The sequence below is a fragment of the Diachasma alloeum genome, unplaced genomic scaffold (assembly GCF_001412515.2).
Source record: "Diachasma alloeum isolate Michigan unplaced genomic scaffold, Dall2.0 Dall_scaffold_00208, whole genome shotgun sequence".
NCBI classification, from domain to species: Eukaryota; Metazoa; Arthropoda; class Insecta; order Hymenoptera; family Braconidae; genus Diachasma; species Diachasma alloeum.
The window spans coordinates 140,097-163,484 of NW_021680373.1; the positions used below are offsets into that span (position 1 = coordinate 140,097).

The 23,388-nt window shown below is 38.6% G+C and overlaps 6 protein-coding genes across 8 annotated transcripts; 4 read left to right on the forward strand and 2 right to left on the reverse strand.

Annotated features, from left to right (window-relative positions):
- The first annotated feature begins 1,739 nt into the window (after window positions 1–1,739).
- On the forward strand, window positions 1,740–2,921 carry LOC107036294 (NADH dehydrogenase [ubiquinone] 1 beta subcomplex subunit 3). Of its 3 annotated transcripts, none has more exons than XM_029125971.1 (2): window positions 1,740–1,803; window positions 2,482–2,921. In XM_029125971.1, exon 2 carries the CDS (start codon window positions 2,502–2,504, stop codon window positions 2,826–2,828), a length of 327 nt encoding a protein of 108 aa, XP_028981804.1. In that variant the 5' UTR covers window positions 1,740–1,803; window positions 2,482–2,501; the 3' UTR covers window positions 2,829–2,921. The 3 variants fall into 3 exon arrangements, with proteins under 3 accessions (XP_028981804.1, XP_015109658.1, XP_028981805.1); XM_015254172.2 differs by having other exon boundaries at window positions 1,796–1,884; XM_029125972.1 differs by lacking the exon at window positions 1,740–1,803 and adding an exon at window positions 1,875–1,956.
- A 478-nt stretch (window positions 2,922–3,399) lies between these two features.
- LOC107036250 (meckelin) lies at window positions 3,400–8,190 on the reverse strand. The gene is made up of 5 exons (XM_015254059.1): window positions 8,010–8,190; window positions 7,016–7,590; window positions 6,289–6,864; window positions 5,113–5,853; window positions 3,400–4,463 (listed from the first exon to the last, which is right to left on the reverse strand). The coding sequence occupies exons 1-5, from the start codon at window positions 8,188–8,190 to the stop codon at window positions 3,576–3,578; spliced, it is 2,961 nt and encodes a 986-aa protein (XP_015109545.1). The 3' UTR covers window positions 3,400–3,575.
- Window positions 8,191–8,358: 168 nt separating this feature from the next.
- On the forward strand, window positions 8,359–10,764 carry LOC107036301 (ATPase ASNA1 homolog). Its single transcript, XM_015254181.1, has 5 exons — window positions 8,359–8,646; window positions 8,734–8,942; window positions 9,634–9,736; window positions 9,992–10,451; window positions 10,529–10,764. The coding sequence occupies exons 1-5, from the start codon at window positions 8,513–8,515 to the stop codon at window positions 10,646–10,648; spliced, it is 1,026 nt and encodes a 341-aa protein (XP_015109667.1). The 5' UTR covers window positions 8,359–8,512; the 3' UTR covers window positions 10,649–10,764.
- A 1,193-nt stretch (window positions 10,765–11,957) lies between these two features.
- LOC107036356 (fukutin-related protein) lies at window positions 11,958–15,962 on the forward strand. Its single transcript, XM_015254289.2, has 3 exons — window positions 11,958–12,539; window positions 13,155–13,412; window positions 14,125–15,962. Exons 1-3 carry the CDS (start codon window positions 12,072–12,074, stop codon window positions 14,887–14,889), a joined length of 1,491 nt encoding a protein of 496 aa, XP_015109775.1. The 5' UTR covers window positions 11,958–12,071; the 3' UTR covers window positions 14,890–15,962.
- Window positions 15,331–20,216, reverse strand: LOC107036355 (dynein intermediate chain 2, ciliary). Its single transcript, XM_015254288.2, has 4 exons — window positions 19,683–20,216; window positions 17,918–18,899; window positions 17,587–17,837; window positions 15,331–17,156 (listed from the first exon to the last, which is right to left on the reverse strand). The coding sequence occupies exons 1-4, from the start codon at window positions 19,734–19,736 to the stop codon at window positions 16,335–16,337; spliced, it is 2,109 nt and encodes a 702-aa protein (XP_015109774.1). The 5' UTR covers window positions 19,737–20,216; the 3' UTR covers window positions 15,331–16,334.
- Window positions 19,913–22,441, forward strand: LOC107036357. Its single transcript, XM_015254290.2, has 4 exons — window positions 19,913–20,643; window positions 21,474–21,552; window positions 21,617–21,803; window positions 21,895–22,441. The coding sequence occupies exons 1-4, from the start codon at window positions 20,575–20,577 to the stop codon at window positions 22,097–22,099; spliced, it is 540 nt and encodes a 179-aa protein (XP_015109776.1). The 5' UTR covers window positions 19,913–20,574; the 3' UTR covers window positions 22,100–22,441.
- The last annotated feature ends 947 nt before the right edge of the window (window positions 22,442–23,388 follow it).

Here is a 23,388-nt window from a genome sequence, read left to right on the forward strand (position 1 = left end):
TGATTGGTTTCGGGCCGAGTCCGGGAAACTTTGGATGTTTGATAGGCGCAATATCAAGAATTTAAAGTGTAGGGCAAGGGGAATGGAGATCAATTGCTGTTGCTAGTCATATTGGATATAATTTATAACGTAAAATGGGTACCGGGTTTATTCGTTGGATTCTGACAATGGTTGCGCTAGCAAATAGGGCTAGAATATATAGGTCTATAGGTTTCCTGGTTGGAAAATTCGGTACGTTACTTTTTGCCGCCGATTTTTTGGCGCCGATACACTTTGGCGCTGATTTGTTTTGGCGCACATAGTAGTTTTGGCGCATATGAAAAAATTTATTCAACAATTGAACTGCATGCGCTGATGAAAAAAATGTATTCTACGAAATTTGCAAATTTTTAATGGGTCAGCGTGACCAAATTTATAAATTGATAGTGTTCCGTGACTGATGGAATTTTTAATTATGTAACTACTTGTAAATTAACACTCCGTTGGTCGCGCAAAAGTTATGAACACTTGTTCGCGCCGTATGCGCCGCGCCGCACCAGCACAAATCGGCATAATGATATATTTGGAAGATCTAGGATTGTAAAGAAAAATATTTTCTTGAAATATTTTAATTTCAATCAATTGCTTCAATGAGAAAATATAGTATAGTATATAAATATAATATAGTGTAGTATAAGTATAGTATATAAAAAATATAGAAAACAAAAAATCGATCATTTGAAATAATAATTCGTTTCAGTAAAATATGAAAATGTTTATTTTTTGAAAGATATTTACATTTTGTGACTGACGAACATTGTGTGTGTTAGACATCAAGTTTCATTCATCGTGCTCTTGGTCACTCTGCTAAGAAAACATTGAAAACATTAAACCTTAATCAATATAGGGCTAGAATATATAAGTCCATAGGTTTCCTGGTTGGAAAATTCGGTACGTTACTTTTTGCCGCCGATTTTTTGGCGCCGATACACTTTGGCGCTGATTTGTTTTGGCGCACATAGTAGTTTTGGCGCATATGCAAAAATTTATTCAACAATTGAACTGCACGCGCTGATGAAAATAATTTATTCTACGAAATTTGCAAATTTTTAATGGGTCAGCGTGACCAAATTTATAAATTGATAGTGTTCCGTGACTGATGGAATTTTTAATTATGTAACTACTTGTAAATTAACACTCCGTTGGTCGCGCAAAAGTTATGAACACTTGTTCGCGCCGTATGCGCCGCGCCGCACCAGCACAAATCGGCATAATGATATATTTGGAAGATCTAGGATTGTAAAGAAAAATATTTTCTTGAAATATTTTAATTTCAATCAATTGCTTCAATGAGAAAATATAGTATAGTATATAAATATAATATAGTATAGTATAGTATAGTACAGTATAGTCTATAAAAAAATATAGAAAACAGAAAAATCGATCATTTGAAATAATAATTAATTTCAGTAAAATATGAAAATGGTTATTTTTTGAGAGATATTTACATTTTGTGACTGAGGAACATTGTGTGTGTTAGACAAGTGTCATTCATCGTGCTCTTGGTCATTCTGCTAAGAAAACATTGTGGCGGTGTTAAAGTACGCGGAAAATTTGTCGAAATTCAATGTACAATAACTAAACAACAACACAATAAACAAACAAAAATGAGGACACATAGGGAAAAAGTCACGCGACGCCCAACATCGCACACTTTGAATTCTACCGCTAAATTCCCGTCGATATAGTAGTTCTCTTTACTCCACGTTGCCCTCACTCTACTTATTCTGCAGTTTGGCGAATGTAGTCTGGAGGAGCCGAGAGGTTATTAATTATATAATATTGTTTTTTAAGTTGTGGAAGATTGTTGAATTGAAATAATTGGAGTTTGAATAATTGAACAGAGTGAGTGGAATAACTCCTTTGGTTTTGAACACTCCGTTTGGAGTTTTGGGAACATTTTGGAGTTTTTGACAGGTCTATTGTTTTTGTGTGTCAAATGCTCGGTGTTTTGTACCAGGATTCTTGAGTTATGCTTGGGAGTATTTACCTGAGATTATTGAACTCTGATTGCCAATCATGATCATCAATTTAGTGATTAATTGATAATAACGCACTATCTAATTTAGTCGAGGGTGGAGTAAAATGGACACTTTTGACTTTTTTTTGAAATATTAATGGCGTGTTGAATTATTCATGAAATGGAATAATTTTATTTTTCAATTGAAAGAACAATTCTTCCCCTTTGCGACGAGGTTAGACTGAACTCAATTGATAAATCTATTTCTGAGTTATGAATATTAAAAAAAAAGTAAAGTGGCCATTTTACCCCACCCGCCCCTGTACCCAAATTGAGTTCTTGAGTCAAATTGAGACAATTTATTCAGTTCTCATCTTCCTCCAACAAAACCTCAGCCAAAAATCTCGACATTTTCCAAAACAAATTCTGAGCTAGAATGATTAGTCGAATCGTTTTCCATCGTTTTGTTAAATTATTTCCAGTACAATAAACAATACTCATAATGGGTGGTCACGGTCATCATCACGAGCCACCCTACAAGGTCCCCAGTGCAGACATCTACAAAATTGAGGACGCACCAGAACTCGTGAAGCTCCAGGAGAAGCTAGCCAAGGTGGGACTGAAGGATCCCTGGGCGAGGAATCACGTTTGGCGTTATCAGAAGAAATTCGGCACCCCGTGGACACGACTTGGTTGGATGATGTTCAGGGGAGTTCCAACTGGTGTAATAGCATTTGGCATCACCCTTGCTGTCGAGAATTACCTGGGGATTGATTACCACCCCTGGCTCCACCATGGTGATCACGGAGAGCATGGAAAAGGTCACTAGGAGCATTTCCTTTAAACTGAATTGATGTGGTGTAGTTGATAGGTGTTAAGTGCTAATGAAATAAAATATCGAATGATTAAGTTGAAAATTTAATAACTCGTGTTTATATCTGGCACTTTATTATCCAATTTCTTCACATATTCAATTCAACAGATCATTCAATAATTGAGGATAGAAAAATAGTAGTAACTACTGAGAATACATAACTACCACTGAATGATAGAATTAACACAAATACTGATGCTTCGAATGTCGCCAAAGCCCTTTCGTTTCCATACAAAATAGCCTGATCGAACGAATATTTCTTATTGATATAAAAATGGATTTGTTCCTGCTGCTGTCTATGAACTCAGAAGCAAGGAGTGTCTCCGTCAAGTGTCTCTCCTTGATCGTGTACTCATTTTTAAACAATGATCCAAAATTCATAAACGAATTTTTTTATTTTCGATGGGTTTATTTTCTTTTTTGATTATAAATTCTTAATGGGTCTTCCACATGTATTTGTCTTGAAGACCATTAAATCCTAATGAGATGACATATAAAATAATGAATTTAAATAATCCCATTCTTTCAAAATTCCCATTCATTTCACATTCTTAAAAAAATGATCCAAAAGAATTCCTAAGAGAATTTTTTTGATTATCGAGTGGGGCTGCCACGACCTGTTTCCATTAAATTCCAACGAGATTAAATAATGAATTTACATAACTCCATATCGTGTAAACACCTGACACTTTATTATTCACCCTACGACAAGAGAAATCGTTCATCAATCAACGTTTTACTCGCCAGATTCTTCTTCATATCAAATTTAACCGCCAATTCAATAACTGAGGATAGAAAAATAGTCGTAACTGCTGAAAATACATAACTACCACCGAATGCAAGAATCAATACAAATACTGACGCTTCGAATGTCGCCAAAGCCCATTCGTTTCCATAAAAAATAGCCTGATCGAACGAATATTTCTTATCGATATAAAAAATGGATTTGTCCCTGCTGCTGTCCATGAACTCAGTATCGAGGAGTTTCTCCATTAAGTGTCTCTCCTTGATCGTGTACTCGACATTCTTGAAACAGTGATCCAAAAATCCTGCGAGGAATTTTTTAATCGTCAAATGGGTCTTCCAACGCTCCTCCCAATTGGGCAGACCCACTGCGTGTTTTCGTGAGAATTTTCTCTCATTCGGATCCCTCATGGCGACAGAATCGTAAAATGATTTAAATGTCTTGGACACACACAGGACGAACGTCTGGTCGGTTGTCCCAGGGATGAGGCCCCTGTGGGCGCACAGATTATCCTCCTCTCGTTTCAAATCCTTGATGACAGTGAGCAAATCCGTGTCGGCAAATCCATGGACCGATCTTCCGTGAATGTAGTACCCGTAGTACTCGTGAGTGAGAATGAAAATACTGATGTTGGCCACTGAGCACAAATCCACAAAACCGTGGAGACGGTTTTTGTAGTATCTCGTGTATAATACTGACGTCAATAGTTGTAGAGAGTACAGAAGGAGGTATGTTAAAGCTCCAACTGCGATTTTAAGAGTGAAACTCTCTTTTACGAAGTCCATTTGCTCGTGGGGGGGCTTTAGGGAGGGAATTGCTAGGGCCCAATTCTTCAATCCAAGGACCTGTAATTAAAGATGAAATCATTCGGATGAACTATTGATGAGAATTTAATTGCATGAAGACTGCATTGATTAATCAATGGATTTTTAATTGTTTCAATTGAATTCAATTGTATGAGTGATTTAATTACGTTGAATTTGATTTTTTTTATTTCATTGGATTTATGCAATTGATTGCATTCCATTCAATGTTGATTATGATCTTCAAGCGGATTACGTGGACTAATTGAATGGCTTGAGTGATGCATTTCTAAATTGATTGATTCATGAATTTATTTGTTAATCAATAATAAAATTGATCAATCGATTTTTTAATCAATCAGTAGTCTTATCATTCACTTTATTGATGAATCAATTCATAAATTCAGTAATTAATCAATTAATTTCAAAATCAATTGGTTAATTAATTTATCGATTACGCAATAGATCAATTAATTCTTCAATTGATCAATAGCATAATAGATCAGTAGATTTTTTAATTAATTAATGATTTCATAATTCAATTTATTGATCAATCAATTCGATAATTGATAAATATAAATCAATATAGATCAATTAATTGATCTCTCTCGAATAATTGATCTACATTGAACAATTATTATTGGATAATTGATCAATTATCGAATTGATTGGTCAATTACGTTGACTTTACCTCAAGAAAGAATAAAGTCCCAAAAACATGAAGCGACAAATTAATTTTTCGTTTAGTCTTCATCTTGATCCACTCATTGGCAATAACATAAGTCCTCCACATGCTGACTGTTGAGTTTTGTTTGATGTCATGTTCATCGAGAGAGAAATTGGCGTCGATGTAATTCGGTGAAAATTGATCCAGTGCCTCGAGGTCTCGACCTGTTGAGTGTCGGCTCGGGGTGCTAGCCTGACTCGATTTCGATGGGGTTTTGTTCCTGCGAGACGCAATTGCCTCAGAAGGCGGCCGCTGCGAGTTCCCCGAGTCCTTCCGGAATCTCTGGTTGTAGGATTTCTTCAGGGACGTGTGAGGGGAGTCGTAGCTCGCTGGGGAATTTATGCACCGGGGGGTCTCCCAGTCGATGAAGAAGACGTTGGTGCTTCGTAATTGGAATACCAATGCGATTATTTCGATTGTTTTCGAGCTGAATGCGGCTATTGCGCAGATCTTTATCAGTTTTTCGGTGTTCTCGGTTGGGAGAAGGATGTGCAGGACTGTTTGTCCCTTGTAGAAGATGAAGGCGGACAGGCAGACGGATGTGGAGATTATCAACAGGTCCGTTCCGAAGGCTCCGCAGTAGTAGATTAAGAACCAACCCAGGGATTTCAGGATCGGAACGCTGTTGTTGTTCCTGCGGTAGTGGCTGAACGTGCAGAATATCGCGTAGATCAGGGAGAGGCCTGAAGCCACGCCCATTCCGACCTGAAGGAGTCAATCATTATCGTTAATTAGCATTGGGGAATTTTTGAAGTGTTGAGAGACCTTTTTTGGAAATTTCATTCTGCAAAACATTATTTTCTGAATTTTCTTCTAGAATAGATCAACGCCTTGATATTTAACTGCACAAAAGACATTTTTTAATTTAATTTAATGCTATACATTTTTTTTATTCACGTTTCTTCAGGAAGAGATTAAATTTTGAAATCTTGTTGAATATTCATTTCGACAAAATTAAATTTATTCGAAAATTTAATTCTGCAAAATTTTTTCTTTTACTTTTCTTATCGAATATATCAATTCTTGATATTTCCCAGAATATTTGGTTGAACAAAAGACATTTTGTTGGATTTTACTATAAATTAAAAAATTAATTGCAAGATTCAGTATTTCCTATTCACTAATTTCATTCGTTTTCACCTTAATCCACAAATTGGTCGTCTTCTCAGTCAACTTGAAGACAATCCTATACTCGATAGGAATCTCCACATTTTTCTCTACATCATCCTGCGTCAATTCTCCGTATTCGAGAATAATCAAAGGGGGAAATATTTTTCCCCTCTCCTTCCTCTCCTGCGCTCGAACTTGAATAGTCAATGACTTGACGTAACGGAGGATCTCGATCTCTGGAACTGTGGAAAAATTATCCGCGGCCACGGACACCCCGGCCCCGGTGACTTTGTCTACCATGAAAAATTTGCTCGTCAGAACCCACTTGGAGGTGTCCTTCATGTCCAGAGTCTCGTTCTTCACTAATACTGGCAATGGGTACAGATATTTATTCTTATTATCATTGGAAATGAAGGAGAGATAAGGCACGTAGAATGTGGTTCTGAGGTCTATCAATTCCTTGGCTGAGGTCCAGCAGATTTTGTCCCCGTTTATCCCGAATCTTACGTTTTTGAAGAATGAACAGGGGGATATCCAGTCGGAATAGGATCTGAAGGCACCTCTCAGCGAGTATTTGGCGAAAATAAAATTGAGTCTGTTGTTTTGCTGCAAAGAAAATAATCACCGATCATTCATAAAATATTTCTTCATGAATTACCGCAAATAACTGAATGAAGCAATTATGTTTTTCAATCAATCGATTAGCTAATTCATCAATTCATCGATCAATTGAATGAATAAATAATGAATGACTCACAGAATCTTTATTCGACAATTTGAATTTATTAGGAATTCCCCTGCGTTCCAAAATGCCTTTAGCATTCCCAACAGCCCAGAACAATCTCCTAGGAGGAGTCTCTCCCAAAAACAGTTGGCAGGGGAAACTCTCTGCTTTCAACGTGAGAACACAAATATTCGAGAGATGCTCGCAGGCCCCAGCATCCCCCTCCCCACACCAGGCCACAACAAACCGCAATTCCCTCCTCAAGTAATAACTATCAATACTACGATTACTAAAATCGATTAGGTAATTGCTCCTGAGGTCCTGCCAGTTGCTGGAGGTATTTCTGTGAAGACAATAGTTTCGAATCCCAGTGGCTGATGGAAGACAACTGTCATTACTGACACGAGAATCGGACTTATCATCACGCAGCGAACAGTGTGATCGAGTTGTTTGTGATAACTCGGTGAGGACATAGTGGGAATCCTCGATTTCGGTTTCATGGTTGTTGTCAACAATTGTCCTGCAGTTTTTATCAGTCGAAGGACAGAGTAAGGAACAGTCTGACCATTTTCCGAGGGTTTCGTTTCTCAATTCATTTGAGCAAGTGCCTGAAAATAATTACAATGATGAATTTAACGAAAAAAATTGCAAACTTTCGTCTTTTGCCGATTCTCAATTCATCTAAATGAAACGTGATGTTGAGAGAATTTCTTCATACGCATATCTATATTTTCCTTTAAACCTGCACGTGAATAAAATGTGCGTAAAGTTACGTCGCATGTAGTACACTGAAATTTTTTTTTCTCAATTCTCCAGATATCTCGTCAATTAGTGGTTCTAGCAGAAAATACCATAAAATCTTTTTTGTAGAGAATTAAATTCTCCACAAAAAACGTTTTCTCATATTTTCTTCTAAACCCGCTCATTAACGAGATAATCCGCAATTTCGTAAGACGCAAAACGCCCGATCTATTCCGGTTACGCCTCACCACTCCACCACCCGATTAATTGATCAAAAGAGCAATACCAGGTGATTTGCAAACTCCGCTGGTTGCATCGAAGCACTTCCTCAGCGAGCAATCCCTGGGATCAGTGAACGGGATCACAAAAGAGTCCAGACTCTGCGGATCGTTGCCAACGGCTTGCTCAAGGGCCCAAAAATAAATAAGCCCAACAATTACAACCCGCTTCCCACCATGACCCCACATTATTATTAACGACATTCATAACAAATCGTTTGTGTACTTGTGCGTGCTGTCGTCATAGCAACGAAATTCGCGGGGGAACAGCCGACTCTCGCCATCTCCTGGGGCTCGACGGAAGCCCAATTCTCCCTCCAACGGTACCATTTCTAGATTATTCTGACGAACGTCGTGTTGAGCCACGTAAGTCTGGGTTTGTGTTGAATCATTGGTGCTGCTCCAGAATCATTGTTATTGTCATCATTTCCGAGTGGAGCGGCTCCAGGTGAAAAACCTCTTATTTATTAGTTCGAGTCTGCTGTTGTCTCATGAGAGAATTCTTTTGCCAATGTCAAACATGAGTGGAAATGTCGAGGAAGATCTTGAACAGCTGGAACCGTCTGTGAGAAATGTCATTGAGCAGAAGTCACTCAGGTGGATTTTTGTGGGGGGCAAGGGGGGAGTGGGGAAGACAACCTGCAGGTAATCATCATCATCGTCATGCCCTTGATGCGATTGTTTCGTTTTTTTACATTTTTTGGTAATTGATTGAGGCATTGAATTCTGCAGCTGCTCACTGGCTGTTCAACTATCCAAAGTGCGGGAGAATGTCCTCATCATATCGACAGATCCGGCCCACAATATCTCAGATGCGTTCGATCAGAAGTTCAGTAAAGTGCCAACTAAGGTCAAGGGTTTTGATAATCTTTTTGCTATGGAGATCGATCCCAATGTCGGGATTACGGAACTGCCTGAGGAGTATTTTGAGAATGAGCATGGTGAGAATTTTTGGAGATTGGGGGAGAGACGGCTTTTGGGAATTATCTTTGGGTTTTAGTAATTAAACAGGGGAATTTTTAACGGAAGTCGAGTGATGAATAAAATAATTGTACTAGAAATTGGGAGGTTTGGATGAAAATTGCAGCATTTATTGTATTTGTTATTGCATTTATTGTATTTTTTTACACGAGAATTCATGAAAGAGCGGGATATACACAGAAATTATGTAATTTTAGATTTTTTTAGAGCTGGAAATTTTGTAGATTTACAAAAATTTCTTGAATTGTTCATTTCCTGATTTTTTTTGGAAACAATTCCAACATTTTTCAAAAAATGCAAGAAATTTGACTGAACTTGTAAATTTGAAAAATAGAAGAGCTTTTATGGATTCTTGGAAATTTACATTCTATAATTTTTTAGAAAGTTAGGGAAATATGTAAAATATTTTGGTAATTTTGGAATGTTTTCTTGAATTTTTCCCAAGGGGCTGATTATCCAAACATTTGATTGATATTTTGCAATATTTTCGTGAAACTTGATTGAAATTGTTAATTTTTCGCTCAACTTATTGCATTTTATCACTAGAATTCACGAAATACTCTAATTCCCAAAAATTGCTTGAATTGCTCCTTTCGTGAATTTTTCTTGAGGAACTGAACATTGAGATATTCGATTAACATTTTATTGCAGTCATTGGAGGAGAGGCGATGAGATTGAGTCGCAATGTTATGCAAGAGATCGTAGGTGCATTCCCTGGCATTGATGAAGCGATGAGTTATGCCGAAGTCATGAAGTGAGTACTAATTACATCAGCAAAAGGGCATCAAGTGAATTTCAAGACCAGAAAAATCCTCATGAAAATTTCTCCATTTTCCGTTATTTTCATACACTTTTTACACCTTTCTAACAATTTATAATATCTTCAAAAAAATGTCACAAACGCTAACGAACAAAAATGTCAAAAATTCAGTATTAAAATCCCCTCAAATTTACAAAAAAATGCAAACTCACAGTTCACTCATGTTAAACCCAAAAAATTGAATTGCAGACTCGTCAAAGGCATGAATTTCTCAGTAGTCGTCTTCGATACAGCCCCCACAGGTCACACACTGAGGCTCCTATCCTTCCCCCAAGTCGTTGAGAAGGGCCTGGGCAAGCTGATGCGATTAAAAATGAAAATTAGCCCATTCATAAGTCAAATAAGCTCACTCCTCGGTATGACGGATTTCAACGTCGACACATTCTCAAACAAGATCGAGGAGATGCTGGCGATCATAAGACAAGTCAACGAGCAGTTCAGAGATCCTGAGCAGACGACGTTCGTCTGCGTTTGTATAGCCGAATTTCTGTCACTCTACGAGACAGAGAGACTTGTGCAGGAGCTGACGAAATGCGGCATTGATACGCACAATATTATTGTCAATCAGCTGTTGTTCTTGGGCGAGGGCGACGTGCCTTGTAGATTGTGCCTGGCTAGGCACAAAGTTCAAGCAAAATATTTGAGTCAGGTGAGTAAGACGAGGGAATTTTTAATTGAGGTGGGGGAGTAATTGTGATTCATTCGTAATTGATATGTTCTCTCCAGATTACGGATTTATACGAGGATTTCCATGTCACAAAACTTCCACTGCTGGAGAGAGAGGTACGAGGTGTCAATCACGTTAAAGAATTTTCGGAGAATCTTGTGAAGCCATATAAGCCTTAACCAAAAATGATGATCTAATGATTGTCTATCGATTTTTGTATAAAATACAATTTTTTTATCAAACACTCCTTCTCGCCATTCGCTGGACAATATTTAATAAAATTAATTATGCTGGAGTTTTCATTTTATTTTTATTTTATCCATTTGTCTCGACCCTTGCATTCCCAACAGCCTTAATATATTTTGCTACAAACATTTATAAAATATTTCTTCATAAATTAACGCAAATAACTAAATGGATCAATTTTTTTTTCAATCAATCGATCGATTAATTCGTCAATTCAACGATCAATTGACTGAATAAATAATGAATGACTCACAGAATCTTTATTCGACAATTTGAATTTATTAGGAATGCCCCTGCGTTCCAAAATGCCTCTAGCATTTCCAATAGCCCAGAACAATCTCCTAGGAGGAGTCTCTCCCAAAAACAGTTGGCAGGGAAAACTCTCTGCTTTCAACGTGAGAACACAAATATTCGAGAGATGCTCGCAGGCCCCAGCATCCCCCTCCCCACACCAGGCCACAACAAACCGCAATTCCCTCCTCAAGTAATAACTATCAATACTACGATTACTAAAATCGATTAGGTAATTGCTCCTGAGGTCCTGCCAGTTGCTGGAGGTATTTCTGTGAAGACAATAGTTTCGAATCCCAGTGGCTGATGGAAGACAACTGTCATTACTGACACGAGAATCGGACTTATCATCACGCAGCGAACAGTGTGATCGAGTTGTTTGTGATAACTCGGTGAGGACATAGTGGGAATCCTCGATTTCGGTTTCATGGTTGTTGTCAACAATTGTCCTGCAGTTTTTATGAGTCGAAGGACAGAGTAAGGAACAGTCTGACCATTTTCCAAGGGTTTCGTTTCTCAATTCACTTGAGCAAGTGCCTGAAAATAATTACAATGATGAATTTAACGAAAAAAATTGCAAACATTCGTCTTTTGTCGATTGTCAATTCATCCAGATGAAACGTGATGTTGAGAGAATTTATTCATAAGCATATCTATATTTTCTTTTAAACATCCTCATGAATAAAATAATTCAGTATTTAAAAATATGGGTAATGTTGCATCGTGGGAATATATTGAACATTTTGCTTTCTTAATTTTTCATTTATAAATAGCAAAAGAATTCTCCCCAAAAAATTGAAACATTTATTTAGTCATTTTATTTGCAGGTAATTAGTAACAATAAAAATCTCTTAATAATCCCCAATTCACCAGAAAGTCTACTTATTCTCTTCCTCCTCCTGGAGAAGCTGCAAACGCATGCGCAACCCCCGTCAACATGAAAACCCAGGAAAGATGGTGGTCCACGAAGGGTTGTTGTTTCAAAAGTGAAGTTCCAAAATCCCCCTAAAGTCCACCCACCAAAGCTCGCAAATTAAAATGCTGTCAACAATCGACTGAACAATAATGCGAGTGAAGTTCGTGCGAACATTGTTGGTGCTAGCTCTCCTCGGTAACATAATAATATGGCACAAAATATGGTGGCTATTTACGTCCCAACACTTGTCGAGACCGGCAACCTCGTCAGCCCCATCAAGTCACGACACTCCGCAACGACTTCACCGTCGATTAGCGCGTCTTGTTACAATAGTAGTGAGACAATTCGAGACATTCGAGAATGACGTTGCGGCGACGGTTGAATCCGTCCTCAATTCCTTTCCTGCCATGCCCATTCTCATTGTTTGTAATGAGCTGCCTTACCCGCCACTCGAAATCAACTTTTCAAATGATACATTCAAGAACGTACGGCTGATTAATCTTCAGCCTGAGTTTAACAAGTCGTTTGATGAGAGAAATCCACTCTACTATGTTCGCACGAAATTCGTACTCTTTCTCCCGGATTCAGCGAGGATATCCAGTAAACAAGTGGTACAGGTAAATTATTGGGTTGTCAGCAATTAATTTATAATGAGGGTAAGAGGTAATTGGGGGAAATAAGTCGGTGAAACGTATCTCTTTGCTACAGGTGCGTTTTTGATCATCTAATTGAACAAAAACAAATCAAAATTTCAATAAAACTATTTTTGCAACTCCAGATATTACAAATTGTGTAAAATTTTTTTCGTCACGTAAATAGGAACGTAAAAATAATATAATTAAATTAAATAATATAATATTAATAGGAAATAATATAATTTACGTGACAACTTTGAAAAATTCATGCCGAGAAATTCCTGTAGAAAATGTTTCAATAGAAAAAATTGTATAGGAGAATGAAATACTGATTTTTTTTTATAAAACAGTTTCTGTTGGAAATTTTTTGCTAAAAAAACGCGTAGTGAAGCTGCGGAATTCTTCAATAGAACTTCAATAAAAATCCAATAGAATTTTCTTCGCGCGTCGAATAAACAATAAATATATAGTAAAGTACAGAAGATTTAATTCAATTGCACTCAGATTTAAATGCAATCTTTTAAGAATAAATGTTGTGATCAAAATATTGTGACACATTGAAATTCCGAGATGCATTTCAAATTATTTTCCACTCAGGAAGCTGTCACTAAGACCTCTCGCACTGGTGCAGTAGCGATACCAGTGGGTAAGAATCAGCTCGCATGTCTCGAACTGACTCTGAAAATAAGGGAATGGAGCTTGCGGTTATCGAAAGTACCTGGACAACTGTGTGACGCTGTCATGGGGAGACACGCCACCATGATTGACGTTAATGCGCTCAAGAAACTATCGGATCCATTCATGTTGCCGTTCACGGAGAGTTTTTATATACAGACGAGTGTCACTGGTCTGAAGGTGAATATGCGAATGGGTAGAATGTAGCTAATTAATTTTTCATTTGTAACTGGATACGAAAATTTCACAGTAAAAGTGCATTTAGGGGCAATTGTCAAGGGGTATCTTTTTATTCCTCTCCATTTACTTCTAAAACTAGTTATTTATGAAAAGCAGAAAGACAAAAGTAATTATCCGCAATATTTATTGTTTTTTTAATGAAAAAAATTGAATACGTATTTTCTTATTTTGAAAAATGAAGAATACAGCATAGATTCCACGTGAGAATATTGGACGGAGTGGGACAGATTAACTTGAGGGAATTTCTCAATTTGAGAGAAGAAAATTCAATATTACTTGAATTGTTAATATTTAGTCAACTGTAATTATTCACGAGAACAATTACTACTCCGCAAATTATCATGTTCTAGTGGAAACTTTCCGTTTAGTCCACAAATAAATTTATTCAACACCTCAAAAGATGTCCCCAGTGGAACATATAATTTTTCGTCAGACCTAATTTTTTCTCTCAGTGTACACCCCATAAATTTGTTCTTCAATCTTTACATTCAGCACTGATAACACTGAAAGTGATTAATCAACAAATTAATCAATTAATTCATCGATTAATCAATCAAACCCCAATTGCTCTCATTTTTAACTGCAGCAAGTCTAAAAAAAAATTCGTTGGATTTCCCTGAAGTCATTAAACTCCCTGAATTTTGGCAATCAGATTCAGCTGATGCACCACCAGTTGAACGAGGGAAAGCCCCTCTTCCGGAGTCAGCAGTCCCAGTGGAAGCTGCAACAGCTCCACCAGCGACGGGAGAGGTCAATGTTCGAGAGATTCGGCATAAAAAAAGTGACGAGAACCAGCGGTTCAGTGGACTGGTACGGATGCTCGAGGGAGACTCAGCGTTGCTTTGGCTCAATTGTGAATGGAGTGCCCTCGTACCTCTACCAGAATCGTTACACCCCGCCCTGCTGTCTGGCGGGACTGAGGAAAGTCGCTCACCACGTGTTCGATAATCTGGAGAAGGCGGGGATCAGGTACTGGTTAGAGGGGAGTTCCCTTCTGGGGGCGATGCGGAACGGGGACATTCTCCCCTGGGACTACCAGGTGGAGGTAGGGGTTAATCGGGATGACCTCAGTCGATGCCCCTGGCTGGTCAAAGCGAGGAACAAACCCATCGCTGATAACTACGGGTTCGTCTGGGAGAAAGCTACTGAGGGGGAGTTCTTCAAAGTCCAGTACTCGAAGTCGAATAGACTGCACGTCAATCTGCTGCCGTTTTATGTCAAGAATGGCACGATGGTTAGGGACTCGTGGTTTCTGAAGAACAGGGACTTTCCGGACCAGTTCCTCCATCCAATGTCCAATATTGAGTTCGCGGGGAGGCTGGTGTCTAGTCCGAATAACATCAGAGATTTTCTGGAGATCAAGTATTATAAAGGGGTTGTAGAGAATCCGGAATTACCTGGGAAGATATTTAATTGATTTTGTTCATTTTCGACGGGTTGATTGTTGAATTATCTTGGTGACGCGAGATTTCAGGAGAATAGTGGAGAATTTTTCTTGAGAAAAAGGTAAAGGAAAGGTCTCTTGGTATTGGGAATGTCTCAATTTAAATGCTTTAGGGATAAATAAACAATCAACAAGAACGTCGAAATCTACTCTAATTACGTTTTATAATTTTTCCGCTGAAATTAATGATTTATTTACACTTTTTTAATCGCGATGAACGGTGCGAGAATTCACTCTTACAAAAACATTGAAACTTCACAGGAAATTCATTGGAATTTCCAACTCTTCAGTGTCAAGAAGACGAGGATTGTTCAATTTTCTCGAATTTTCAATTAAATCATTCAAACAAAACCATTATTTGAAATTCGAAGAGTATTTAAACAGAATTTTCCTGATTTTTATCAATTTTCATTGATATTACAGTTTTCATTTGTTATTTTCAATTACAAATTGCGAATTTTTGATGGAGAAATTCCTTGAAATTTCCATGGAACTTTCTCCCGATTAGAATTTTCACGAAGTTTACCAACAGTTTTCGCCGAAATTTTTTAACAGCCCAATTGTTTGTTTTCAAATGATTGGCGAATTCTAAAAAATTTCAATATTTTTTTCCAAAATATTAAAGTGAGAGATGTTCTTATGGAGGCCAATCGTTATGGAATATTTTTGTACATTAACTAGAATCAATTACGATCAACAAATGGTTTCAACCTGTGAATCATCAACGCACAGGTGTTCCCAAGTATCAATTACCAATAATTCAACTGCTCGTTTATCTCCGTAATTGTTGCCCCTCAATTTTCAATAATACCAGCGAAAACCAATTTTTCGATGTATAGTGCCAACGTTATCTCAACTTACCAGCGAACAAATTATGAATTTTTCTATCGGACGTCTAGGTATTACGCAATAAGAAAATCTATATTGTATACTCATCAAAATCGATTTTAATTTGTCACTGAGTGGAACTGTATAGATACGTCAGGGTCTAGGAATATTTTCTCTCGATAAAGTATGTAAATTTTATTCAATAATAAAAATTCATGGGTACTGTTCATTGGCTAATTATTCACACAAACTAACGACTTCGATGTCAATTATTTTCAGCAAAATAACTGAACAGTTGCATTTGTTAATAACAATGTGAGGGAATTGTTTAAAAAAATCTTGAATTTTTCGTATTTCAAGTCGATTTATACAAATAAAAGTTTGGACTATTTCTACTCTTTTTTCTCTATATAAAATCACATTTTTCATGAACGTCAATGTTAAATTTTAAAAATTCCAACTGGATTATGTCATCAACAAACTAGCAACTGAATCGACTTGTTATTCTGCACAATTTCGTGGACGGATTCAGTCTGTAATGCAACTGCAACAACTCGCGAAACCTCATTCCATCTTCAAAAACTTCCACGTTAAGTCGCAGTCCTGACATCTGGTGGTGGAACAAGAACCGGGGGTTCCCTGACAAAACTCAACAGCTTCTCCAACTTCAGGGTCTCCAACTCGGCCGGCGACAGATGCATCTGCTTCTTAGTCGGTTTGGGTTTGATCCTGAGGTTCGGGGACAGCTTCAAAGTGTTAACAGTCCCTTTATCGTCCCCCACGATGATGAAAGGCAGTTCATTATTGAAGCAGAGCCTCGTCAATTTGCTCCTCTTCTTACTAACGACCGGTTGACTGCAGATGGGCCGATACTTATTGACATTGAGATCGAAAACCGTGACCTTTCCATCGTTTGAGACACAAGCCAGGACCGTGGAGCTGTAAGGTGCCCACTGTACATCGCCTATCGGCACCCCCAGGTCGAACATGAACAGAGGCTCCATCCTGTTATCCTCCCAGATTTTAATCCTCCAGTCCCCGGAGCAGCTCGCGAAAATGTCTGAGTTGAATTTATTGAAGACGATTCTGTAGATCGGCATGTTGTGGGCCTCGTTGTAGGTCAGCATGTAGGTGCTGCTGAAGGCCGTATTGCACTTGTAGATGGTCCCCTCTTCGGTTCCCACCAGGAAGATGTCGGGTTTCGTCGGGTGGAATGCGATGCAGGTGCCACAACCCTTGAGGGTGATCAGTGTGCCGTCAGGCCCAGGGATTGGAGGACGATCTAGGAACAGGGTCATCACTGTTGTGAGCCCCAGCTCGTTTTGGTTCAGGACCCAGTGGTTGATCTTCCCGTCGATGCTGATGCTGTAGAAGGTTAAATTACCTTCTTCCGTGTCTGGCGCCCATCGAACCTAGAAATGATCAATTCGATTAATTAACTCATCCGTTCGTCGGTTCATTCGTTCTTTTATTACTGATTCATTGATAGATTTATTCACCTTTCAAGCCATTTTCAAGGATATCCAAGTACTTTGGCTATTTTTCCTTCTGAATGGAAACTTTTGTAATCGATGAAATTTAAGCATTGGATTTTTTGTGTTATGTCGACACGGTATGATGGAGAAAGACGGAAAATGCAATTGAAAAAGTCCCTTTCCAAATTCATTCAAGTCGAGGGGAGAAATAGAACCGTAAAAACACAATCGGTTGTATAGAAGAAAGAGACAACAAGAATAACGATGATGATAACATTAAACTAAGTTGAAAATATTACAAAATCAGTTAACGATAAATCTTATTCAATTTAATAAAATGAAATAAACAATGAATTATACTTCTTACTTCTCCTACGATTCCCCCATGCTTCTGAGTAACATCATTGCTCCGGTACTGAGGAGCAGATGGTGGAAGCATGACATTATAAACAGCCACCGTTCCATCCATGCAGCCAATAACCAGAAGATGTGGATGATAAACGCTGAAGTCCAGGCACATAACCGGGGACTCAGTGACGCATATCCACTCGGGGTACGATGGGTTCTTCAGGCTGAAGAGGCAGACAGTTCCTGACGTCAGCGAAGAGTCGAAGCAAACTGAGAAAAAGATCCCCAATTGAACAATCGAGCAATTAATTTCGTTTCCTCACCAAAAATTCTTATCAACATTAACTCACACGTTCCAAACGAGACCGCAAAAAGATCGTAGTACCTAGCATTGAAGCACATGCTAGTAACATCGTGTTTCTTGGTCTTCTCATATTGAAACTTCCACAACGGCAGGAGGGAGCCCTCCCCATCCTTGAACTCATCGCTGGGATCGTTCCAGTACCTGTAGTCCTGCGCGATCTCGTCGAAGATGTTCTGATTGACCATTCTCTCAAGAGTCTTGGCGGCCTGCAGCATCTTCTGGTTGACAGCCAGCGCCTCCGCCTGCGCCCTCTTCTTCCCCTCGTCCTTCCTCTGTCCGGGCCCCTGGGACTTCCTGTCCTTCTCCTTCTCCAGCTGCTGGGCGGCGTAATCCTCCTGGTACTCGTCATAGATGGTCCATTGGAAGACGTGCGAGTTGAAGGACGCCGTCGGCGGAGGGACGGTCTGAGTGCTCATGTCCCGGACGGGGTTGATGTACGTCAGGGCGCCTCGTTCGCAGAAGTTGAATTGATTCGGGACTTTGACCGGTTTCTTGGGCTCGTCTCCGTCGACTGCCGCCTCAGCCTCGCCCCCTCCGTCCTGCTTGGCCTCCTCGTCGTCGTCCGGCTCCTCCCCCTCGTCCTCCTCCTCCTCCTTGGGTTCGGCGTCCTCTTCCTCCGGCTTCCCGTCGGCTGCGACCTCCTCAGGGGCTTGGTAACTACTGCCCAATTGAGCTTTAGCTTCCTCGGAGTCGCGGCTCAGCAGCGTTCCCGGTACATCCAACACGCTGATGATGTTCGGGGGGTTGGGGATCCGCACGAACTCCATCTCCTTCCACGACCACTCCACTAGGGCGTCGGGAACCCTTGTGTCTTGCATTGTTAACACACGAACTATCTCCTCTTGGAGCTCTGCTTCGTTCAGCTGCAGCTGATCCTCCGGTTTTAGGAATATTTTTCCTCGCAGCCAGTCCATGTCGCCACCCAGCAAGTCAATTCGCGAGGTTCTGCTTCTTCCAATGCTTATTTGCTGGCGAACGGAAGGAAGAGGGGACATTTACATCGAGAAAATTTAATTTTTGGTTTTAAGGGAGGAATAGGGTGATTTTTCTGGTAGGAAATTTAATTTTTAATTTGAAAAATGAACTGTTATGCCCCGGTATTTTGTAAAAACAGGTAAAAAATTGTTGAGTGATTTGAATTGGAGGAAAAGGGGTCAATACATAATTGATGTATAAATTGAATAAAAAATCAAATTTTTTCGAAATTGAAAAAAAAATTCTCAGCAATTCTATTCTGGATATTTTGCTCTTTTCGATATTTATTTGCTACAATAAAAAATAAAGATTAGAATTGCAAATGAAATTATCAAGACAAAATTGACAGAATAATTTTTCTGTTCAGAAATTTGATTTGAAATTCAAACAATTCACTGTTATATTCCAGACGTTATTAAAATACAGGTGAACAACTCTTTATCCATTAAAGTCGATTGTGATAAAAGCTGGGGCCACGTAGGTCATTCTATAATTAATTTATAAATAAAAAAAAATTAACAATTTATTGGATTAAAAAAATGTTGAAAAAAAAATCAAATTAAAATTTAACAAACTGTCATGCCCCAGTGGTTATTAAAATACAGATAAAACACTTCAATTAAAATCAATTGTTACAACAGCTGGGGCAAAACAGTCCACTCAATAATTAATCTAAAAATAAAGAAAAAAATATAAAATTTATTAAATTGAGAAGAAAAAAAGTTGAATAAAAAAATCTCAGTAGTTAAAGTAGAACCGCAGCGGTCGATACTCACGTCTTTACTAGACTCTGAGGCCTTTGATGACGTCTTCTTCCCTGTTTGTGGCATCTTGATAATTTTGTTTGACGACGATAAAAAAAAATTATTTAATTGATTTGGAGTCGTATTTCAAGTGCATCAGGAGTCCCCGAGTTGACTGGTTACCCTGGGTGATAACAGAGTGGTTGGGTTCTGCAGTAACAGCCACGAGTACATAACAATTTATTTTCATAATCACAGAACGATCGAGTGAAGTTTGCTCCGATTAATTGATATCAAAGTGGCATTCTGATAGCTGTGAACGGCTGTTTAATTATCGTTTAATTCCTGAATTGATGACAATGTTTCGGTTTTTCCCTGGGTATTTACATGATACATGCCACTGTTACCTTGGATACAGTAGAACAGGTGTAAATATACTCAGACAAGTTGAGATAAACATTTTCCAATTACGTGTTTGCACTCCACTCGGATGAAACATTCGGTCGATTAATTGAACTGGAAATAAAAGATGGGGAGAAAGAATAGTGCGCGGGGGTTCACACGATTCCAGTGAACTCTGGTGCTTCGGTGCGAAAAATCAATAACATGACTGTAGCGCACGGTGGGGAGAGTGCATGTGCCCTCAGTCGTGCTTTGACCGCGTTGACAAGTTTGTAAAGAATATGGGGATAAACAAAGCTTGAGGCGGTTTGTCATTCTCGTTCTGTTAATTTTATGATCATTCGGGGCTGGAGTGATTCAGGCAGGGGGAGGATGTCCGCTGGGGGCGAGCGATGCTGATCCGAGGGCTTCAACAAGTTGTCCGTATGGCAGATCAGATGTCGTGCGGTTTTTCGAGACTGAGGGGTTTTTGGTAATTGAGGAATCGGGTTTTAGGCGATTTGAGGGAGGATCCTGGGGCAGTATGGAAGACAGCGGAATCGACAGCGATCCGAAACCTGTCAATCATGGGGAGGATGAGAGGTTTTTTTTGGTGAGTTCTGTTGGGCTTTGACTTTGTTTGTTTTGATAGCGGAATGTGCTGAGGAATTTTGGGTGAATTATTTTGGGGGTATTTTACGGATTCGGGAGGATCGCATCGGGTTTTTACGGAATTTTTAATCGTCAGAAATATTTATTTTTGCAGGATTTTATTAGCAGAAATGGATTATTTTGGGTTTAATGATTCATTTGGGGGACGTGAATTTTATTTGTGGTTAATTTTCAATGATCAAATTTTATTTTTGGCATAAATTTGATCTCTGATTCAATTCGGAATAAAGACAGATTTTTAGAAAATTCATTATTCATTAACTATTCATGAAAAAAACATCGAAAAGACCTTTGGAAATTGGAATTTTTCAATTATTTTGGAAATCCTACTCAAAAAATAGAATTTCTAATTTTTTTAGATTTTTCAATTATTTCCTAACGATTCAAAATGGAAAAAAAACTCCTTCTAAACTGTAAATAATAAAATTACTCAATTACAAATGTTTGATAGTAAAAATCCTTAAATTAGTGAAGCGATAAAACACGACAAGTCCATTTTACGCAGGAATTCGTTTTTTTCTTCCAAAATATTTGGAAATTCGTTCAAATACTGAAACATCTGTACAGCAACATGGCACTTGCAGCAAAAAACCCCATGAAAGCGCCCACTCCAGTAAACACCCAGTTATAATAAAAATCTTCATGAAAACTAACTGTTGACTAATCAATCAAAAATTATCCCATCCACTTCTACCCCTTCACTCCTGATGCAGTAGTTTGGAAAGATAAAAAATACTTCCTCTTCATAATGATGATTGTATTATTACCCAGACCAGTGACAGTAGCAGCAGCAGCAATCAGCCCCAGCCGCAGCCGAGATCGACAACGAAGCAATTGCAGAAAAAATTGGGTAAGTGCCTGAGAGCCCCCTCCACCCGACCCTAATCATAACAAAACTTTTTAATAACCCAAAGAGGCGAGGATTGAGCAGGCGAAACGTATTCAGCGCAGCTCTGACTACATAAAGCTGTCTAATAACGATAAAAGCAGCATCGTATCCAGCAATTCGAGTGGATTAATACCGATCCAAAGACTGCCCATTCCGCACAAGAGCAATGAGCATCATCCACTGGTCGAGTACTGGAGGAGTGACAGCGAAAGGTATCCAACGGAATTTCCCTCCACTCGAAAACTTTGAACCCAATTACCCCAGTAATTCACCGTTGGATAATGAAATTAAACTGTTTTTCAGTGAAGATGAAACTACATTATTTCCAATTTCACGTGGCAAGGACAGTTCAAAGCACAAACAAGATCTCACGGATACGTTTAGTATTGAGGAGCTGAGCGAGGGCAGTGAGGACTCGCTGAATCTGGGTCCAACGAAATCAACTCATCCTCACACACGTACATACACACCGACTGGGTGTTTCAATTGTCATTGTCACATACTCTGAGATGCTATTGTCGAGTGAAATGCTTCAGTCGAGGATGGAACATGAAACACAAATGCGTTAAATAGTCTTCCAGGGTCTGAATTCTATTTTCGTAATTTGGATTTTGTGTTGTGATTTTTGTTGGCTTCGGAGCTTCAGGATGTGCACAATTTAATGCGCTTTTTTTGTTCAGTGAGCGGTTTTTGTTCAGTGGGCGTTTTTTGAAGTGATTAGTCGTCATTAATGAGGGGATTCGAGGGGGAGAGAATATATGTACATGTGTACTTTACGAAAGTTTTATGAGTCGAGAGGTTTATGGAGGGAGGTGGATAGAGCAGAAATAAAGAGATGGTGGCCAAATGATTTAGTGTGTACTTTTTTGTGATTGAATGCATTCTTTAGGGATCACGATGTTTAAATCGAAGGGCAATGCCAACAATTTCATAAGCACAATTTTGAATGGATTTTTTTATCGTTGATTTTTTATTTTTACATTGTTTTGAATTTTTTTGAAGATCTCATTCCGCTCATTAAAAAAAAACAAAAATGTTGCTTTGCCCCCAAATTTTAAGATAAAAAAAAATTATTTTCTTCTAAAATAAAATGAACTTATCCTGTTCCGTTCTGTTCCATCCCCTTCATTTGATTCCCATCACCCAAAGAACAAAAATAAAGCATTCCAGCATGAATGAACTCCCACATATTAACAACAAACAAAACTTGAGGTAAACACCTCTACGACTCTTCCCCCATGACAATTTCATAAGGACAGTTTTCAATTCCTTTGAATTTAAATTGAATAAAGCTTCTACTTCAAATATTTCCCATCACTTCAACAATATTTTTTTTAGAAATTAATAAACTCAAATTAATCTATTCTATTCAGCCCGAATTTTTAATGAAAACTTCATTAAAAATTCATTAAAATTTCGAAAACTTCCCGAAAATGTTGTTATTGCCGGAAATGTCAAAAAAATAAAAAAACTGATCTCTTCTCTTCTCAAATAAAATAAACTCATCCTCTTCTCTCGTCCATCCCCTTCATTAAATTCCCATCGCCCCCCAAGAAATTAACAAAGTCAGTACGAATGAACCCCCACACATTACCAACTCGAAAAAACCTGAGGTAAATTTCCACGCCTCTCCCCCCGCGACCCAAGAAAATATAATCCCCACAACTCCGCAATGCCTCCCCCCCACAATTATTAATTACCCTCCCAGTTAAAGAGCGCACGGCGATGTCGCGCAAGTGACGAAGCTTTTGAAATAGTCCGGCAGTTTCCTATCCTCATCCTCCCGAAAAGCCACCG

Bases quoted from the DNA above. Each gene is read 5' to 3' on its own strand.
- LOC107036301 (XM_015254181.1), top strand. From the start codon at position 8,513: ATGTCAAACATGAGTGGAAATGTCGAGGAAGATCTTGAACAGCTGGAA. The intron at 8,943-9,633 runs GTGAGAATTTTT...ATTTTATTGCAG, and splicing joins GTATTTTGAGAATGAGCATG to TCATTGGAGGAGAGGCGATG. The intron at 10,452-10,528 runs GTGAGTAAGACG...TGTTCTCTCCAG, and splicing joins AAGCAAAATATTTGAGTCAG to ATTACGGATTTATACGAGGA.
- LOC107036250 (XM_015254059.1), bottom strand. From the start codon at position 8,190: ATGTGGGGTCATGGTGGGAAGCGGGTTGTAATTGTTGGGCTTATTTAT. The intron at 6,865-7,015 runs GTGAGTCATTCA...TTTTCTTTGCAG, and splicing joins AATTGTCGAATAAAGATTCT to CAAAACAACAGACTCAATTT. The intron at 5,854-6,288 runs GTGAAAACGAAT...TGACTCCTTCAG, and splicing joins CGACCAATTTGTGGATTAAG to GTCGGAATGGGCGTGGCTTC.
- LOC107036355 (XM_015254288.2), bottom strand. From the start codon at position 19,736: ATGCCACAAACAGGGAAGAAGACGTCATCAAAGGCCTCAGAGTCTAGT. The intron at 17,838-17,917 runs GTGAGTTAATGT...TCTTTTTCTCAG, and splicing joins TGCGGTCTCGTTTGGAACGT to TTTGCTTCGACTCTTCGCTG. The intron at 17,157-17,586 runs GTAAGAAGTATA...GATCATTTCTAG, and splicing joins ATGGGGGAATCGTAGGAGAA to GTTCGATGGGCGCCAGACAC.
- LOC107036356 (XM_015254289.2), top strand. From the start codon at position 12,072: ATGCGAGTGAAGTTCGTGCGAACATTGTTGGTGCTAGCTCTCCTCGGT. The intron at 12,540-13,154 runs GTAAATTATTGG...TTTTCCACTCAG, and splicing joins CCAGTAAACAAGTGGTACAG to GAAGCTGTCACTAAGACCTC. The intron at 13,413-14,124 runs GTGAATATGCGA...TTTGGCAATCAG, and splicing joins CGAGTGTCACTGGTCTGAAG to ATTCAGCTGATGCACCACCA.
- LOC107036357 (XM_015254290.2), top strand. From the start codon at position 20,575: ATGGAAGACAGCGGAATCGACAGCGATCCGAAACCTGTCAATCATGGG. The intron at 20,644-21,473 runs GTGAGTTCTGTT...ATTATTACCCAG, and splicing joins AGGATGAGAGGTTTTTTTTG to ACCAGTGACAGTAGCAGCAG. The intron at 21,804-21,894 runs GTATCCAACGGA...ACTGTTTTTCAG, and splicing joins TGGAGGAGTGACAGCGAAAG to TGAAGATGAAACTACATTAT.
- LOC107036294 (XM_029125971.1), top strand. From the start codon at position 2,502: ATGGGTGGTCACGGTCATCATCACGAGCCACCCTACAAGGTCCCCAGT.